The sequence below is a fragment of the Anarhichas minor genome, unplaced genomic scaffold, assembly GCF_050575085.1.
Source record: "Anarhichas minor isolate MPS153535 unplaced genomic scaffold, ASM5057508v1 ptg000065l, whole genome shotgun sequence".
Taxonomy (NCBI): domain Eukaryota; kingdom Metazoa; phylum Chordata; class Actinopteri; order Perciformes; family Anarhichadidae; genus Anarhichas; species Anarhichas minor.
In genome coordinates, this window is record NW_027466511.1 from 555,327 (window position 1) to 576,313 (window position 20,987).

General features: G+C 39.9%; 1 protein-coding gene across 1 annotated transcript in view; it reads right to left on the reverse strand.

The window, feature by feature from the left end:
• Positions 1-107: 107 nt before the first annotated feature.
• LOC142934014 (transcription factor COE3-like) overlaps positions 108-20,987 on the reverse strand; it is a 44,014-nt gene continuing 23,134 nt past the window's right edge. The window contains exons 9-16 of the mRNA XM_076078358.1: positions 16,254-16,387; positions 15,770-15,896; positions 10,351-10,439; positions 4,393-4,458; positions 3,310-3,472; positions 3,025-3,228; positions 2,785-2,949; positions 108-1,776 (exon numbers count right to left, since the gene is read on the reverse strand). Of these exons, the coding sequence (XP_075934473.1) occupies positions 1,745-1,776; positions 2,785-2,949; positions 3,025-3,228; positions 3,310-3,472; positions 4,393-4,458; positions 10,351-10,439; positions 15,770-15,896; positions 16,254-16,387 (980 nt within the window). The 3' untranslated portion in view covers positions 108-1,744. The remainder of the gene's footprint in view (positions 1,777-2,784; positions 2,950-3,024; positions 3,229-3,309; positions 3,473-4,392; positions 4,459-10,350; positions 10,440-15,769; positions 15,897-16,253; positions 16,388-20,987) is intronic.

Sequence of the window (20,987 nt, forward strand, 5' to 3'; positions counted from 1 at the left end):
CTTCACTTCCGGAAGTCAACGCTAAACAGAGGTTATTTTATATTATAAATAGATTCTAGATTCTATAAAAAGACGTGATTCTCCTGAAAGAAGCGACAGAGTTCTCAGAGCGACCTGCTGAGTTTATTGGTTTCTTTACAGCCAACAGTCATTAAAATAAGGTTTACATTAAAAACGAGTGGAGCCGACTGGATCAGCTTTGATTGACAGATTATAAATGTGTGAAGACATTTTTCTTTTTTTAATACAAAACAATGGTTTGTTTTCAGTGTGGCACCACACACACACACACACACACACACGTTTAAAACCCCATGAAGACGGCATGACTCAACATCCATTTATACAAAAGAAATCTGAGATATAAATACACTATTTATAATCTGTATGTTACAAAAAGACTTTCCCCTCGGTGACAGTGTGTGTGGGGGGGGGGGGGAGGGGAATCAACCACAGTGACGTATAAATATTCAGCCAGCTACAGCTTTGGCAAAAATCACAAAACCCACACAGGAAACACGGGGATGGTGCCTTTGAGACGCGGGCAGGGTTTCAGTGCTCGGGGCGGGGCTTGGGAGGAGGAGCTAGAATAAAAAACACAACTCTAAACAAGAAGATAGAATGTGACAGTAGCCTATCAGGATGCAGGACGTGTTTTCACAGTGAAAAAAAACAAGATAAGAATAAATAACCAACAGACAGGCTGGCGTGGGACTGAATGGAGAAGGGGCGGGGCTAGTGAGTGGACATATATGAGCTTCATTCATTATTCTTTCTGTTCGTCCACTGTGCTCTTTAAACTATTAAAACCACCAAACTATTCAGCTTTCACATCTTTCATCAGTTCTTCCTGTCTGGTCACAATACTGGACTCTGATTGGCCGACAGCAGCAGAGGTAAACCAGTAGGAGGTTTTCATTTGATGGATTTGATTCCTCAGTGAGTGGAGCCAATCAGGATCAAGTTCAGCTGCCATGTTTCCTTTCACTCATCCTGAGCCCTACGTAGGAAGCCTTCTGATCTCTAATTCCCTAGATGAAAACCTCCATCTTTGCTTCCTAGGTAGGGAGTATCCTACTTCCTTGTTCCCTAACAAAGTTTCCTCCATTCTCCCTGCCTTCACACTGAAGTTGTGATTCCATTCAGTTGTCGACTTAATTTTAAAGCACACTTCTGAAAAGTTGTGAGCAAGAAATAAGAATTAGTTTTGTTTCCATCAACTACTTTGGACTCTTCTTGCTCCAGACCTAGTGAGCTTCCTCCTTCCTAGCTTGCTCAGGAGGAAGCCTAACTCTCTGTGATTCCTGACTGGATGTTTCCTTCTACCTCTCTCCTTCTCTTCTGCCTAAAGAGGAAGTGTCCTCCTTCTTAAGGACGAGGACCAATCGCAGGCTGAGACATTCAGTCACATGTTGTGGAGGGTTTGTGACCAGGAAGCTTCCTGTCTGTCAGTTTCCTCATGTGTTCACCTCTTCAGCAGGTGACCAATCAGTTGCTGTGATGTCACTTCACAGGTGTGACCTCACAGTTTTTACTCAAACACACAGTGTGACATCAGAAAAGTCCTTTTTATCTTCGTCTCCGTCCAATTAGAGACAACAGTTTCTTTTTTTTATCCGGGACGGACAGCATCAATACTTCGTCCTGACTAGTCAGCTGCCGCCTGAGGCCCCGCCTCCTCTGAGGTGATTGGTGCTCGTGGCTGAGAGGGAGGAGAGGGACGAGGAACAAAGAGGAGGACGTTTTACATCGGAGGAACGACGAGGCCGGACATCGCTGAAGAGACAGAGACAGAGACAAGTGGTAAAAACGACTTCTGTTAAAAGTATTGTAGTATTTTTACTGATGAAGTACAGCAGCAATTATTACTCTGAAGGTAAATATGTAAAACTATCTCCATATTGAATTTTTGGTAATTTATTCTTTTCCTGCAGCTACAACTATTAATAACACTCAAAGTGTATTTATTCATCTGAAGTGATGATGTAAGGCCTGCAAATGGATCAACACACACACACACAAACACACACACACACACAGTGGCCTTTCTGCCTCGGCAAAGGAGGAGAGCGGCATGAATATTTAACACTCGACAAACCTCTCTGTCAGAAACACTGAGATCACACTGACTGCTGAGTGTGTGTGTGTGTGTGTGTGTGTGTGTGTGTGTGTGTGTGTGTGTGTGTGTGTGTGTGTTTAGAGGATGTATCTGTGGGTTGTAGTGAATAAAACATGGATTGGCCTGTCACTCTCCATGCAATACTAACACTACTCAGGTGTGTGTGTGTGTGTGTGTGTGTGTGTGTGTGTGTATTTGTGAGGCTGTTAAAAGGAAAGCAGAGCTGATCATTTAAACCTCATTCATTCAATAACACAAAGTATAACAGCACTTATTTACTGTAAACACTCCACTGTATTAATAAAGATTTGAGATGAAAAAGAGATTACATTTATTCTGCTTTTACTTCAAATAAACCTGTGAAAGTAAATGCTGATAATATTTTGTATATTTATATATTAATCTATTAACCAGACCACAGTGAGTTTAAACTGCAGTGTTTTAAAAATGGAGGTAGTCTACATTTCTGTGTGACACGGCCCTGTAGTCTACATTTCTGTGTGACACGGCCCTGTAGTCTACATTTCTGTGTGACACGGCCCTGTAGTCTACATTTCTGTGTGACACGGCCCTGTAGACTACATTTCTATGTGCACACGGCCCTGTAGTCTACAATGAGGAGGAGGTGAAGAAGTAGAATGAGTAAGGAGGAGGTGCAGTGTCACCTTGCAGCCCGTTGGAGTTGTTTCCGGAGCAGTTTGGAGGAGGTGAAGCCGGCGGTCGGACAACGGGAGCGAAGGCGCTCTTCTGTTTGACGGCAGTTGAGAAGGAGAAAACTCCGTGAGAGGAGTTACAGTTTGACACGGCCATGGTGGGACTGGAGGGGACAACTGGAAAAGGACAGAAACCAGATCACTAACCAGATCAGTAGTAGTAGTAATAGTAATAGTACTGGTTGTATTTACCTTGATACTTACTGCCGTAGGGAGAGTTGGCAGATGACCCGTTGAGGAAGCCGGGGGACGTTGCTACTCCTAAGTTTGGCATGCCGGTGTTGCTGTAGCCGTTCATGCTGTTGCTGACGGTGTTGCCATAGTTACTTTGTTGGGGGGTGGAGCTTGGGATGTATCCTCGCGGCGACACGCTGCTGGTGTTCCGATTGTAACCGACTGGAAGAGGACGACATCATCACAGGTTTAATGATGCTGCAGTAGCGCTAGTACTGGTAGTACTGGTCCTGGAGCTCGTACCTTGTGTAGTGTCAGAGACGTTGACGGCCAGCTGTCCACTGAAGGAGTTCACTCCCATCATGCCGTGGGAGGCGCTGTTGCCTAGCGACGGGATCTGGTTGTGGTTCCTGGGAACGCTGTAGAGAGCTTCGGCGATGTCGGCCGCTCGCTTCAGGATGATCTCCTGTAGAACAAGAAGTACTTCAGGTATCTCAGTGGACGAGTCCCTCTAAGTTTACAAAGTGCCTTCACTAACAGATGTTCTACGAGAACAAAGATCCTCTGAGCAACAGAAGAAGAAGAAGAAAGGAATAAATAAACTGGAAGCTTAGATTCTGTTTCAGACTTTCACAATAAAAGCATCCTAGAACAAGCTGGAATTAACAGGAAGGCCCATCGTTATATTCTCACTCTTTTCTCATTGAAAACATGTTCTCACACACAAATACAGCATCTGACCTTAAACACACACACACACACACACACACACACACACACACTGATGTTGTTATGATTATTACAACAGTCGAATTAACATTTGTTTACAACCTGTTCAAGGTTACTCTTTCACTTACAGAGACCTGAGTGAGTGAGTGTGTGTGTGTGTGTGTGTGTGTGTGTGTGTGAATGTGTGTGTGTGTGTGTGTGTGTGTGCTGTGATTAGCCGTGTGTTGAGAAGCGTGTCGGAGAGTGTGGAGAAGGACAGAGTGAATATTAAGTGGTTGGGTGTTTCAGTCGTAAAACTGCAGGAGGAGCCTCGCTGAGCATCATGGGAAATTTGTGCTTCTTTACAACAGAATAAACAGAAACTTTTTCTAAAGTCAGTCGAAAGAAACTGAACTGTGTACGTTTGATAAAGAAATATTCACAGACCATCAGATATGAGGAGGATGTGGACATCTGGACACGTGGGCCGGTGGACAGGGGGACATGTGGAAAGGGGGACATGTGGACAGGGGGACATGCGGACAGGTGGACATGTTGACATGTGTGCAGGTGGACATGTGGACAGGTGGACATGTTGACATGTGTGCAAGTATACAGGTGGATATGTGGACATGTGGACTGGTGGACAGGGGGACAGGTGTGCAGGATCAGACCTACCTGGTTGTTGTGGGGCATCCCATACAGCGCCTCCACCAGGTCAGCTGCCCTCTTCAACAGCACCTCCTGCAACAGGAGGAGAGAGGAGGTGAACACATAAAGAGAAGAAATACTCTGATACAAGTAAAAGTACTACAGTCAGAATCTCACTCATGCTCAAGTGAATTCAGCTTCAGATTTCTGCATAATGAGTACTTTAAATGTGAGTACTTTTAGTATATTTCAAAGAAATATTTATGAAGTTTTACTAAAGGTAGAACTTGGTTTAATGGCAGGAGGGAAACAAAGCAACTCATGAAGTAATAACTGTGAATATTGTAATAAATGATGACATTACATTATAAACTAAAAGTCTTTGTTTTCTTAAAACATTAGAAACTGGTTCATTTTTAATAAGTAGTACAATTACATTTATCTGATCCAACCAGAAAGACATTTTACGTAACAATCCAAAAACTGTAAAGATGAAAGTAAAGTATTTTCTATGCAGATGATTTGTTTGGTTTAATGCAGGACATCTTCGTGTCAGCAGGTGGATGATGGGAACCAGCTGTCACTGACTTTTAAACTTGTTCACAGAGATGTTCCTGCTGATAATATGAATAATTATAATCTGTCTGACCTGCTGCAGCCCTATCCCCACCTCGCTCACTAACATCTCTCGGCCAACAGCTTTTAGTTGTTCCGAAAACAACAATGACAACCCGGGCCGCCCGGTCCTTCTCTGTTGCTGCCCCTCAGCTCTGGAACAACCTTCCCTTCATGTTGGGTTGTCGTCCACCTTACCAACGTTTAACATTCTATTTATTTACCCTGTCATCACCTTTCACTGTTATTGATCCAGTCTTTGTTTGTATGACTGTGTATCTACTGTATGTGCAGCACTTTGGGCAACCTTTGATGTATTTTAAAATGTGCTATACAAATACATTTTGATTTGATTGATTGATAATAATTATATATTAATACAAGTCCATATTGTGTTTCTGGTTGTTATTAGAAGGATTTCTGTACTTCACAAAAGAAAAAGCTTTATTTTAAATTGCAGATGATAACGTAATGCACTGAATTTATTACACAATTCAACCTGTTTTTACAATTTTATAATGTAATGCAATACTTTTCACATAATGTCATAAGTTAAACATAAACTGTTGAACATTACATTATGTGCTCATGGTTTTCTACAATATATTAGGAGCTTTTATTACATCTAAATTATTACATCTTTTACATGATGACTTACATGTTTTATGGAAACTCAGCTCAAAAGTGAACTGACTTTGGTTTGAAACTCGACTACAAAGTAACAGAAATACACACAGTGTGTGTGTGTGTGTCAGTATTAAACAGTGTTTATTCTAATCAGAGCTCAGTTACACTTCACAGTGTGCACACACACACACACACACACACACACACACACACACACACACACACACACACACACACACATTCTGAGCCTCTTTAACACTGAACTACTTCACTTCAATGATCAGTTAGTGTTAAAATACTGCCAAACAAACAGTGTGTGTGTGTGTGTGTGCGTGTGTGAGAATGCGTGTATTGAAAGTGTGCGTGTGTGACTCTGTGTGTTAGAGAGTGTGTGTGTGTGTGTGTAATCAGGCGGTGACAGAACAATGCTTCATTTAGTCTTTATCTTAATTAAACACTCAGTTAATCTGCTGCTTTTCATTACAAACTTCTTTAAATTAACCTCGCCCCCTAATTAACCCCGCCCCCTCACTGCTCCACCATGCTCGGTTCCTCCACCCGCCCATCATCATACTCTTCATCAACATACTCTTCATCAACATACTCTTCATGCACATGCTCTTCATCAACATACTCTTCATCAACATGCTCTTCATCCACATGCTCTTCATCCACATGCTCTTCATCCACATGCTCTTCATCCACATGCTCTTCATCCACATGCTCTTCATCTACATGCTCTTCATTCACATGCTCTTCATCCACATGCTCTTCATCCACATGCTCTTCATCAACATACTCTTCATCAACATGCTCTTCATCCACATGCTCTTCATCCACATGCTCTTCATCCACATGCTCTTCATCTACATGCTCTTCATTCACATGCTCTTCATCCACATGCTCTTCATTCACATGCTCTTCATCCACATGCTCTTCATTCACATGCTCTTCATCTACATGCTCTTCATCTACATGCTCTTCATCCACATGCTCTTCATCCACATGCTCTTCATTCACATGCTCTTCATCTACATGCTCTTCATCTACATGCTCTTCATCCACATGCTCTTCATCCACATGCTCTTCATCCACATGCTCTTCATCCACATGCTCTTCATCCACATGCTCTTCATCCACATACTCTTTTCTTTTTCTTTCCTTCCGCTTGTTCCTCTTTTATCTACATTAATTATCTTCTTTCAGAGTTCATCATGATTTACGACTGTTCTTAAACACACCGCTCGCTATCAGACTATGTGTGTGTGCTGTCCTACAGCTGCACGCACACACGCACGCACACACACACACACACACTGACAGTCATTTCTGTGAAGTAGCGTTCCGCCTGCGATCCTCTTTAATCTGCTCGTTTATGCAGAGTGATGTTCAAGTGTGTCGCAGCGTGAGAGATTTCTTTACACACACACACACACACACACACACACACACACACACACACACACACACACACAGTGTTTACAGTGACAAATGAAAGCCTTATTATTATTACAAGTGTTTCATTGTTACGCAGCACGATGACAAGCACCTCTCACACTCACACACACACACATTAACAAGGTTACCACGGCGATAGAGCTGGAGGTTGGGATGTCATCGCTGAGAGAAACCAATTATTCTGTTAAGCCACGACACACACACACACACACACACACACACACACACACACACACACACACACATTCCATCTTTAAACCTCAGCAGTGAAAAAATAACCTTAATAACACAAAATCGTGAATAATAACAATAGAGGTAATAATTATTATGACAATTGTATAATTATAATAATGATTATTATTACAATTATTTGTATTATTATAATTATAAGAACACAAGTGAAACAAATGATCCGTCTGAATCATCAGCAGCAGAGAGGATCACAGGTGAATGTTGGAGGAACTCATTATTTTATTTATTAAGTTGATTTTTGTTTAGATTTTTGCAAGAATTATTAAGTGAATTTCACATGATTGTACTGCAAAGTAATTTATAGTATTTTGCTCATTATTGATAAATATTAAACAGATTATTTTCTCATTCTTCTTTAAGTATTATACATTGTTTTGATCAATATTTGTTTTAATTATTGTGTCATTAGTTGGTGAGTACTGTTTTGTTTTGCCTTATTATTGATACATATTGTATAGTAAGTTATTCATAAATCTACAATATTTGGATGTTTGATGTCTCTGTGGTTTTCTTTCATACTTATTGTTGTAGGAGGGAGCTTTGATGTGCTCAAATAAAGACTTGATTGTTGATGAGCACATGAAGCAACACACCAACAACATGCAGCCAGTTTTCATTCTCAACGACGGTGACATCACCTGGACAGGTGGAGAAACTCACCAACCAATCAAATGCTTTGAGCATGGAAGAGAAGCCGACCACAAACGGCTTCATGAACGACTCTGACTTTAACCATTTATGTTTGGACTCGTTTATTATTCATGCTGCTATATAATATTTCTATTAGAAGAGAAACTGAGACTGACTTTTGTTCTAGAGGCCAACATAACGACTAAAACTGCAAAAACAGAAATAAGTTATTTGTTTTTATGAATCTGATAACAGACACATAATCGTGTGTGTGTGTGTGCCAATCTCCTTTCTTGCCACATGGCTGCACTCGCTGATTACCTGATTTGACTGTTTCAACCTCTCTGTTTGCCAATGGGTTTTACACACACACACACACACACGCACACACTATGCAAACACACACACACACACACACACACACACACACACACACACACACACACTATGCAAACACACGGGTTTACCTTTTATTCAATCATCTCTGTATGTGTGAGTGTTTGTTGAACTTAATGCTTTTCACTCTGTGTGTGTGTGTGTGTGTGTGTGTGTGTGTGTGTGTGTGTGTGTGTGTGTGTGTGTGTGTGTGTCGTTAGCTAACAGTAATGAATGTTGTTTTGGTCCATTTACATAGAAACAACTTTAAAACAGGGTTGTCTGCTGCGTGATGTCACAGCGAAGGTCTGTGCTTGGTCATTGGTGTAGAAAAGGTCTTCATCAGCAGAAGGAACATATTATATATAAATATATATATATGTATATATACTATATATCATAACTCTGAACATTTCCAGTTTCCTCTGAAGGAACTGGACCTTTGTCTGTTCACAAGCAGAGTCAATAATAAACCATCAGACCCGTTCATATAGAAAGCTGAACCAGGTTTCTCAGGTCCTGCGATATGAACAACGACCCAGAGCGGTCCTCTCTGCACAGCCCGGCCAATCACAGGCTACTGTCAGGATGACTGACAGCAATTTAAACCAATCACATTGTGAGTCCAGGGCAAGCGTTCCAAGCAGCACCTCCAGCAGGAACTTAGACTTAGAGCTCAGCTGGTCTGGGACCTGCTAGCTAACACCAAAGTTAGCTTGTTCTCTACCTGGTTGTACTTTTAGTTGACCCACATGTAACAGATGAGGCTCATCCACTATATATGGACTAGTAGACTCCTGGTATTCATGGACCTTTTTGTGAACTAAGTGCTGAACATCTGAAACCAGAATCAGATGACCATTACATCTGATGTCTCCACAACCCGGATCGTAGCGTAGATCCCAGTCTACATGAAGACAGAGTCCTTTCTGAATCAATAAACCTCGTTCAGACATCAGGATCACTTCCCGTTATTAGAGACAGTCGCTCTGCAGCACACTGAGCACAAGGCAGCGTGGGTAATAGAATAAAACCATTCTGGATGAATTATTAAAGACATAGTGGGATGTGGTTTTCATTACGGAGCTAACAGCATGTCAGCCCTCATCAGAGCAGAGCTGCAGAGATCCTCCAGGAATGTATTCAGCACAAATACTGAAATACATCATGACATGTGTGTTACTGTCACCAACCAGTTCACTTCTTCTGCACTCTGGTGAAACAAGATCCACGTCATGGACAGAAGTATGTGAAGCTTACAGCTTATCATAAGCTGTAAGCTTCACATACAACGAGTCGTCGTCTGAAGACAAAGTGTCCTGAATGTCCTCATCCTCCTAAACACCAAGAATACTCGTGTTCACTCCTGAAGACGCTCATTGTGTATTCACATGAAAAGTTACAGAAATAGTTATGTATATATATATATATATATTATATATATATATTTTCATGTTCATATTATGTTATTGAGATTGTTTTAGGTGCTTGAAGATGTAAGAAAATTTGACAACCATGAAAAAACTAGGTTTCTTCCTCTGATTGTCTCATAGACCTTCATATTTAACTAATGACCCTTATCAGGCCCTGGACCATAGGTTGGGAACCACTGCTCTAAAATATCTTTGTTGCAGCATTAAGATTTCTCTTCATTGACAGAAACAAAACCTTACATCTGATCACGCAGAACAATTCTTCCGTTTCTGTCCAGAACTGTAAAAGTTCCGAACTGCCATAATGTGTGTTTGTTAAAGATACACAATGTGTGTTAAAGACTGACACACACACACACACACACACACACACACACACACACACACACACACACACACACACACACACACACACACACACACAGTAGATGCAGCTGATTGTTATCAGGACTCTGAGCAGCCAACCAGAACACAGACTGATGAAAAACACCAACAATAATCAGTTATTCTGTCTGTGTTTGTATAAAACGATTGTTTTGTGTGTGTGTGTGTGTGTGTGTGTGTGTGTGTGTGTGTGTGTGTGTGTGTGTGGTACCTTGGGCAGTCTCTCTGGGTCTCCGGGGTGACGAGGAATGACCTTCTGTAACCTCTGAAAGCCATAATCTATAGTGGGCTCATTGAGAGCTGAGGAAGAGGAGGGGGAAGAAAGAAACTGATCAGACGTTGTTAAACTATTGAAATAAAAATATGAAAATCATCTCACTCTGAGACATCAGACACTTGGTCTCCAACGAGAAACTGGAACAAAGATGTTTGTGACTTCGAACCTTTTACAACATATTAATATGATAGTGATAGGAGGTTCTGAAAGCCCTTCAGGAGGTTATACCGGTCCTTTAAAATGTTCCAAAGATCCTAAAGGAGGCTCTAAAGCCCTTCAGGAGGTTGTAGTGGTCCTTAGATCCTAAAGGAGGCTCTAAAAGACCTTCAGGAGGTAATAGTGGTCCTTTAAAGTGTTATAATGATCCTAAGGCATGTTCTGAAAGTCCTTCAAGAGGTTATAGTGGTCCATAAAAATGTTCAAAAGGTCCTGAAGGAGGTTCTAAAAGCCCTTCGGGAGGTTAAAGTTGTTATTTAAAGTGTTCTAACGGTCCTAAGGGAGGTTCTAGAAGCCCTTCAAAAGGTTATAGGGGTCCTTAAAAATGTTCTAAAGGTCCTAAAGGAGGCTCTAAAAGCCCTTCAGGAGGTAATAGTGGTCGTGAAAAATGTTGTAAAGGTCCCAAAGGAGGTTCTAAAGACCTTCAGGAGGTTACAGTGGTCCTTTAAAATGTTCTAAAGGTCCTAGAGGAGGTTCCAAAGACCTTCAGGATGTTACAGTGGTCCTTTAAAATGTTCTAAAGGTCCTAGAGGAGGTTCCAAAGACCTTCGGGAGGTTAAAGTGGTCCTTTAAAGTGTTCTAGAGCAGTGATTCTCAACTGGTGGGTCGCGACCCAAAAGTGGGTCGCGGACCCGTTTTCAGTGGGTCGCGGGCCTTTGCCTGACAAAACAAATCTACGTGATTTTATTTTGAAGGGCATTTTTATGCAGCGGAATTATTCCAGCATTTACGGCGCTTGTTCAGAGGTGCAGGAAAAACACCGACCAATGCGTTGTGAATCACATCACTTGATGCAGCTCAGCCAATCAATAGGGGCATTCTGACAAGTTTCCTGACTTGAGTGAGATGTACACACACCGTGACACACGGGGGAGAGACGAGGAGAGAGACAGCAGAGCAGGACTGTTGTAGTGAGAGTTGTGAAAGTCAAATCATAGGACGATCTCCAAAAGAGAAAAATGTCCAGAGAGACCGGAGTCATTAGACTCTGACTGGACAGACTCATAGGTGAATTCTTCCAACACTCATTTCTCTTTTTAGAAGATGAGTAAATATAATATTATGTCTTCATCACTTCACCCTGAATGAACTGAAATTAAAGCTGCAGGACAATTAAGTGAAAATGAATTTTGTTACGTAATTTATATTTTAATCCAGCTGTCATTTTACTTGAAATGAGAAGAACATTTATTTATGTATTTCTATGTATTATTTATAATCCATCCAGTTAAATTTGAAAAATGAGAATAATATTTGTTAAAATATAATTGATGTGTACTTTCTTTATTTGATTTGGCAGTTGTTTACTACACAGAGACGTTACTACTACTAGACTTCTTGAATATAGATATACCCAAATTATATATATATATATATAATTTGGGTCGTGGCTTGTCATTAAGGGGTGATGGTGGGTCCCGCAGCCAGACCAGTTGATAACCACTGTTCTAGAGAACCTACAGGAGATCCTAAAGACCTTCAGGAGGTTACAGTGGTCCTTTAAAATGTTCTATTGGTCCTAAGTTTAGTTCAGTAGTTAAAACACAAACACTGACTCAGTAAATGAAATGATGACTGACATGTAGACCATTGTTAGGGTCCCGTTGCTTATCAACAAACTAAAATCACAACCATTATTGGAGCAGTTGGAGTCTCTCTGGTTTCTGATTGGTTAGACACAGTTTCCTCTTCAGCCCTCCTCCAATATCATTTACAGCTTAAAGTGGTCGGGAGATGATAAATGTGAGCGTCAGTGAACGCAGCAGAGCACGGCGAGCGTGTGAGTGTGTGTGTATGAGTGTGTGTTAGTGTGTGAGTGTGTTTTAGTGTGTGAGTGTGTTTTAGTGTGTGTGTGTGTAAAGGGCATGAATCATAATCCTGTCTTGGTTCAGCTGCGTTTAACAAGCTTTAGACTGACTCTCCTATCCAGCAAACAGTGTGTGTGTGTGTGGTGTGTGTGTGTGTGTGTGTGTTCAGTCCTTGAAGGCCCACAGGGCGTAACAAGCAGCAGTTATACGAGTGTGTTAGCTCTCCAGATGTCTGTCTTATCTACAGCTTGCTGTGTGTGTGTGTGTGTGTGTGTGTGACCTTGTGTTGTTGACTGTTATCACCTGTGTGTCTGTTTAACCTGCAGTCTGTCTGTCCTCTTAATATTCTTTATGGATCAAACCTGAACTAATCTTCACTGCGTCTTTCAAGGATAAATTCGTATATAAATATATATATACACATATGTGTGTGTAAATTAATCGTTGTTACATTTGTCACAGTGTGTTACATTTACAATACATTACATTACAGTCATTTAGCAGTCGCTTTTATCCAAAGCAACTTATAATAAGTTTATTCAACATCGGTATTCAAGAGAACTACTAGTCACCAGAAGTCAGAAGTGCATCTCCTTTAAACAAGCATCTAAGAGCATAAACCAGAGCAAAAGTACAGAAACAAACTAGTATGAATACAATAAGTGCAACAAACTAATATGAATACAATAAGTACAACAAACTAGTATGAATACAATAAGTGCAACAAACTAGTATGAATACAATAAGTACAACAAACTAGTATGAATACAATAAGTGCAACAAACTAATATGAATACAATAAGTACAACAAACTAGTATGAATACAATAAGTGCAACAAACTAATATGAATACAATAAGTGCAACAAACTAATATGAATACAATAAGTGCAACAAACTAGTATGATTACAATAAGTGCAACAAACTAGTATGAATACAATAAGTGCAACAAACTAATATGAATACAATAAGTGCAACAAACTAGTATGATTACAATAAGTGCAACAAACTAGTATGAATACAATAAGTGCAACAAACTAGTATGAATACAATAAGTGCAACAAACTAGTATGAATACAATAAGTGCAACAAACTAATATGAATACAATAAGTGCAACAAACTAGTATGAATACAATAAGTGCAACAAACTAGTATGAATACAATAAGTGCAACAAACTAATATGAATACAATAAGTGCAACAAACTAGTATGATTACAATAAGTGCAACAAACTAGTATGAATACAATAAGTGCAACAAACTAGTATGAATACAATGAGTGCAACAAACACGTATGAATACAATGAGTGAAACAAACTAGTATGATTACAATAAGTGCAACAAACACGTATGAATACAATGAGTGAAACAAACTAGTATGAATACAATAAGTGCAACAAACTAGTATGAATACAATAAGTGCAACAAACTAGTATGAATACAATAAGTGCAACAAACTAATATGAATACAATAAGTGCAACAAACTAGTATGATTACAATAAGTGCAACAAACTAGTATGAATACAATAAGTGCAACAAACTAGTATGAATACAATAAGTGCAACAAACTAGTACGAATACAATAAGTGCAACAAACTAGTACGAATACAATAAGTGCAACAAACTAGTATGAATACAATAAGTGCAACAAACTAATATGAATACAATAAGTACAACAAACTAGTATGAATACAATAAGTACAACAAACTAGTATGAATACAATAAGTGCAACAAACTAATATGAATACAATAAGTGCAACAAACTAATATGAATACAATAAGTGCAACAAACTAGTATGATTACAATAAGTGCAACAAACTAGTATGAATACAATAAGTGCAACAAACTAGTATGAATACAATAAGTGCAACAAACTAGTATGAATACAATAAGTGCAACAAACTAATATGAATACAATAAGTGCAACAAACTAGTATGATTACAATAAGTGCAACAAACTAGTATGAATACAATAAGTGCAACAAACTAGTATGAATACAATAAGTGCAACAAACTAGTATGAATACAATAAGTGCAACAAACTAGTATGAATACAATGAGTGCAACAAACACGTATGAATACAATGAGTGAAACAAACTAGTATGATTACAATGAGTGCAACAAACACGTATGAATACAATGAGTGAAACAAACTAGTATGAATACAATAAGTGCAACAAACTAGTATGAATACAATAAGTGCAACAAACTAGTATGAATACAATAAGTGCAACAAACTAATATGAATACAATAAGTGCAACAAACTAGTATGATTACAATAAGTGCAACAAACTAGTATGAATACAATAAGTGCAACAAACTAGTATGAATACAATAAGTGCAACAAACTAGTACGAATACAATAAGTGCAACAAACTAGTACGAATACAATAAGTGCAACAAACTAGTATGAATACAATAAGTGCAACAAACTAGTATGAATACAATGAGTGCAACAAACACATATGAATACAATGAGTGAAACAAACTAGTATGATTACAATAAGTGCAACAAACACGTATGAATACAATGAGTGAAACAAACTAGTATGAATACAATAAGTGCAACAAACTAGTATGAATACAATAAGTGCAACAAACTAGTATGAATACAATAAGTGCAACAAACTAATATGAATACAATAAGTGCAACAAACTAGTATGAATACAATAAGTGAAACAAACTAATATGAATACAATAAGTGCAACAAACTAGTATGAATACAATAAGTGCAACAAACTAATATGAATACAATAAGTGCAACAAACTAGTATGAATACAATAAGTGCAACAAACTAATATGAATACAATAAGTGGTGAGTGGAAGGCTCAGGGTAGGCCTTCTTGAAGAGGTGAGTCTTCAGCCTGATGAAAGATGGGCAGTGACTCTGCTGTCCTGACGTCAGTGGGGAGTTCATTCCACCACTGTGGGGCCAGGACAGAAAACAGCCGCGACCGGGTCGATCGGCCGCAGGGACCTCTGAGCGACGGGGGAACCGCTCGCCTTTAAAGGCCTTTGCAGGTGTTTTGAGTTAATTAGCTGATTAGAGTGTGGCACCAGGTGTCTTCAATATTGAACCTTTTCACAATATTCTAATTTTCTGAGATACTGAATTTGTGATTTTCCTTAGTTGTCAGTTATAATCATCAAACTTAAAAGAAATAAACATTTGAAATATATCAGTCTGTGTGTAATGAATGAATATAATAGACAAGTTTCACTTTTTGAATGGAATTAGTGAAAAAAATCAACTTTTTGATGATATTCTAATTATATGACCAGCACCTGTATGTTACCTGTGTAATGAATCGTTAGTGTGTTACCTGTGTAAACGAATCGTCCAGGTGCTCCTTTACAGAACTGTTTGGACTTGTAGGACAGCGTTACCTCGACAACACCGGGGATGTGACGGGGAGGAGTCTGCACCCGGATAGCATGAGGGGTGATCAGCTGGAAGGAGACACAGAGAGAGTGAGACACAGAGAGAGTGAGACAGAGAGAGTGAGACAGAGAGAGACAGACAGACAGAGAGAGTAAGACACAGAGAGAGTGAGACACAGAGGGAGTGAGACACAGTGAGACTTTAGAATCAGGAGTAATGTCATATGTCAAATGCATTTTGTTGTACTAGTACTTGCACAATACTTGTGCAATGACAATAAAGTTGAATCTGAATCTGAATCAGGACCTTCATATATTAGCTAAAGGATGTTGTCATTATTGATTTTTGGTTATGGATCAGGTGTGTGTGTGAATGAATGAGTGTGAGTGAGTGAGTGAGTGAGTGAGTGAGTGAGTGTGTGTTACCTCGCTCCACACCAGCATGGTGCCGAATACGACCTGTAGGCCGTCAAAGAAGTTGTCTCCGATCAGAATGACGGTCGCTCCGCCTGTCGTCCAGCCCTCACTGGGACTAATGGCTTTAATACAGGGAGTGGCTGCTGGACGGGAGACAGACAGACAGAGAGACAGACAGACAGGGAAAGAGACACAGAGAGAGAGAGAGAGAGAGAGACAGACAGACAGGTAAACAGAAATGTTAGCATCTTTACGTAAAACATTATATTTTATGTAAAATGTACGTTTATATGTGAAATCTTGTGACAAGCTTGGGAAGCACTTCACACACACACACACACACACACACACACACACACACACACACACACACACACACACACACACACACACACACACACACACACACACACACACACACACACACACACACACACGACGTGATTTAATTGGGTCGTGGCTATTATCCGCTTTAGCTTAGTCTATTCAAACTACCACACACATACACACACACACCCACACACCCACACACACACACACACCGCCCCACACACACACACACACTCAACTGGTAATGACTACTTTCCCTCCTTTCAAGTGCGGCAGCAGATTAATTATAAAGTGAAATGAAAGCAGTGTGTTGTGTGTGTGTGTGTCTGTGTGAGGCTGAGCAGCCAATCTCATCACTGAAGACTTAAGATGACATTACAGCACCTGACTTCTGTTCTACTACACGCTTCCTCTATTACAGACTATTTTATCACAATGACAGAGCTGAGGCTGCTGAGTCCAGACAAGTGTGTCCAGAGTCAGGACAGGTGAGTCCAGAGTCAGGACAGGTGAGTCAAGAGTCAGGACAGGTGAGTCCAGAGTCAGGACAGGTGAGTCCAGAGTCAGGACAGGTGAGTCAAGAGTCAGGACAGGTGAGTCAAGAGTCAGGACAGGTGAGTCAAGAGTCAGGAGGAAGAGGAAGAGGCAATAGAAAAAGAAGAATAAGAAGAAGAGGAAATAGAAGTTTGGAACAAGTCCAGCTGAGTTACATCAGCTTTTTTCATGGGGAATCACGTAAAGTAGCCACCCGCTACGGCTAAGCCATTCCTTCAAACGTAAAGCTTTTGATAACTTTTAATCACAATGGTGTTGAGATTGTACTCAACACCATTGAGTACAATTGAGTACACCACTGCAGTACCTCCGCGGCCCCCAGGGGGTCCGCGGAGGTACTGCAGGGGGTCCGCGAAATCTTTGGTAGATTATACAATTTTTCGTATTTTTTACATATTTTTATTTTCCACAAATTGAAATGTCTTTAAATGTTTAAATGCACATTAACATGAATCCAACATATTGTAGCGAATGGATAAATGGAGACAGAAGATGTTATCTTTCAGTCAGAAATGCACACATTCAGCGACACACAGGAACTCTCTCAAGCTGGGCACCGGTTCACTCACAGCACGAGACTACCTAGACCTGTCCCTCCAAGCCTCCTGCACACAAAGAGGAGGACCCGCCCCTATTGCTGCTGTGCGAATTACGAGGCCACATGTTATATATATATATATATATATATATATATATATATACATATATATATATATATATATATATATATATATATATACATATATATATATATATATATATATATATATATATACACACATTATTATGCCAAGTGTATGGCCATTGTTATGAGCGACAATAGATCGTTTTGTAACTCGACCAAAAAAATCCACAAGCACAAGAGAGATACCCTCCACCTCAGGAAACACCGGTGAAAATGCAAGTGGCGAGGCAGCACCTGCTGCTGCTGATGTAGCAGCAGATAAGGGTAAGCGCAAACGAGAGAAGACCCGAAAATATACAGATAATTATCTGAAGTTTGGATTTACCTTTAAGGAGACAGATGGCATTGAATTGTATGCAATATAACAGGTATGTTTATAAATCGCAGTGGCACGGCCACCCACTGAACCTTGTACCTAAAATAAAAACATGAATATATGAACCTGTGTATTATTTGAATAGCTTAGTATTGAATGCACAATAACAAGGTATGTTTATACATGGCACTAGGCCCAGTTTAATATAAAACACAATTTTATACAATATATAAAGTAGGGGGTCCCTGCTCCATCTCTATCTCAGTTTGAAAAACGTTGAAGACCCCTGGTTTAGAGCATGGTCCCAAGAGACTTTTTAAAAAGTTTCTATGGGTTACATGTGCTTACCAAGTTTCATACATGTAGGTGAAATGCAGCGCTGGGGATGCTCTTTTGAAATATTGTAGGGGGCGCTATGGAGGCAATTTAAAACGGCCAAGCCAAAAACCCATATAAAATATGTCTTCCCATGACCAATGACACATGTACAAAGTTCCATGAATTTTTGAGCTTCCCAAGCCACTAAACCATCAGCTTCTTTTCCATTGGGGAATCATGCGTTGCCACAGCAACAGCGTTCAACAAAAACTCACAATATTCATGATAATCCATCTTCAATGTCTTAAGGCTTTCCTTACCCGCCCTAGCGCTGCTTCCCTAACAGGAGTTTCCCTAACCCCCCCTAGCGCTGCTTCCCTAACAGGAGTTTCCCTAACTAAATTTGAGACTGATCTGGTTAACTGGCTAGGAGGAGTAAATAAAAGTATAAAATGTGACATTTTCTTTTGCCAGTAGGTGGTGCTATGAGTTAATGAAAATGTTGGCATTGATGTATGCTCAAACTTCAAGTAGAATCATGCATAATATGTAATGTTTTGCCGATTGAATAATGTAGCTTGGAGTTATAACAACTTTATTGTTCATGCCGAATGAGGCAAAATGGCCGCCACGCCACGTCAAGGTTCTTCTCTGAATTTGATAACTTTTCATCACAAAGGTCTGAAGAGCATCCTGACCAAATTTGAAATTGATCCCATTAATTCTGTAGGAGGAGTTTGTTAAAGTACAAAGGCTGAAAACTGCGAAAAGTGACAAAAAAGCACAACATGGCGTGTTTACTGTAGCGCCCCCTAGTGGTTGACTTAAATAAAAATGCCAGGCTATGTTACTGGATGCGATATGCACATATGCTGCAAATTTGGTGATTTTAGGACAAACGGTTGAGAAGTTATGTGTATTGATATATAAGCCACGCCCCTAAGAAGTTTATTGGTCCATATCTTGTAAACGCAAAGAGATATCAAAAAGCTTTTAATAACTTTCAATGATGTAGATCCAATAATGATCTAGAGCAAATTTGGTAGCAATCAAACTCAGCGTGTAGGAAGAGTTTGCAAAAATGTGTTTTTCACAAAATAAAAAATGGTGGAAAATCGAAGGAGGCGGAGCTGTGAGGCTTTTTCGTAGAGCTAGCGGAGCTGAACATGTGTGTCGAATTTCAAGTAAATCGGAGATACTGGCCGAGGGGCATCGCCGGTCTAACTTCTTGGGGGCGCTAGAGAGCCATTACACACAAATATGCAACCTATATCAGATGGATATTTTCACCAGGCCTGACAAGTGTGCAGAATTTGGTGAGTTTTCGTGCACGGCAAGTCCCCCAAAAATGCTCCCAAAGTGGAAAAATAAAAATCTGAATAAAAACAAAAATCCTTTGAATTTCAATTGGGCCTTCGCTGGCCCGACGTTATCGGTTGCTCGGGCCCGAATAAGAAGAAATAGAAGTAGAAGTAGAAGAAGAAGAAGAGAAAGAGGAAGAAGAAATAGAGAAATAGAAGAAGTAGAAGTTGAAGTAGAACAAGAACAAGAACAAGAACAAGAAATAGAAGTAGAAGAAGAAGGCTGAAACTGAAATATAAAAGAGTTCACACCCTAGAGACTCTACTCTGAATGGGAGGGGTGGTATCCATGGTTACTGTCTTTAATTGAGGGGGCAATTAAACAGGCCGCAAAAAGACACACACACACACACACACCGTCCTCTCTGGGGACAGTGAGGTGTCTGGTTTTCCTACCCACAATCCATTGGGGTGCGTTCTCTTCAAAGAGAGAATTACTCTCCTTTTCCTTATCGTTACTCTCTTCATCTTCTCTGGTTCAGATGTTTTAAAATGTGTGACAGCTACGTTTCTCACTGGATGGTCACATCAATAAATGGAACCAGAACCAGAACCAGAACCCGGTCTGTTAGTAGTACAGGTAGTTCTGACCAATCACAGGCTTTAACTGCAGGTAAAACGTCTGTGTGGAGAAAACAAAGGGCATCATCTCACCACAGCTTTTTAGCTTCTTATTTAATTATTATATGTATTATAATTATAATCTATAATAATATTATAATTGTATTTATCTGCATTCATGTGCTGTTTACAGAGATTCACCATAAACTCCACTCTCTGGACAGTAAAGGATGACCAGTCCAAAGAAGAGGAGGTCTGGACCACATCAGACCACATCGGTCCACGACCAGGACCAGGTGTTGAGATGCTATCACATTAGCATATTAGCTGATGTGTCACCATCACCTTAAATAAAACTCTGTGGTCCAAAAGGAAGACATGAGACGAATACACTAAAAACTCAACATGTTTCATGACCCAGTAGTCTTCTTCACTGTTTATAACATTAACCCAGTAGTCTTCGTCACTGTTCATAACATTAACCCAGTAGTCTTCCTTATTGTTTATAACATTAACCCAGTAGTCTTCATCACAGTTTATAACATTAACCCAGTAGTCTTCTTCACTGTTTATAACATTAACCCAGTGGTCTTCTTCACTGTTTATAACATTAACCT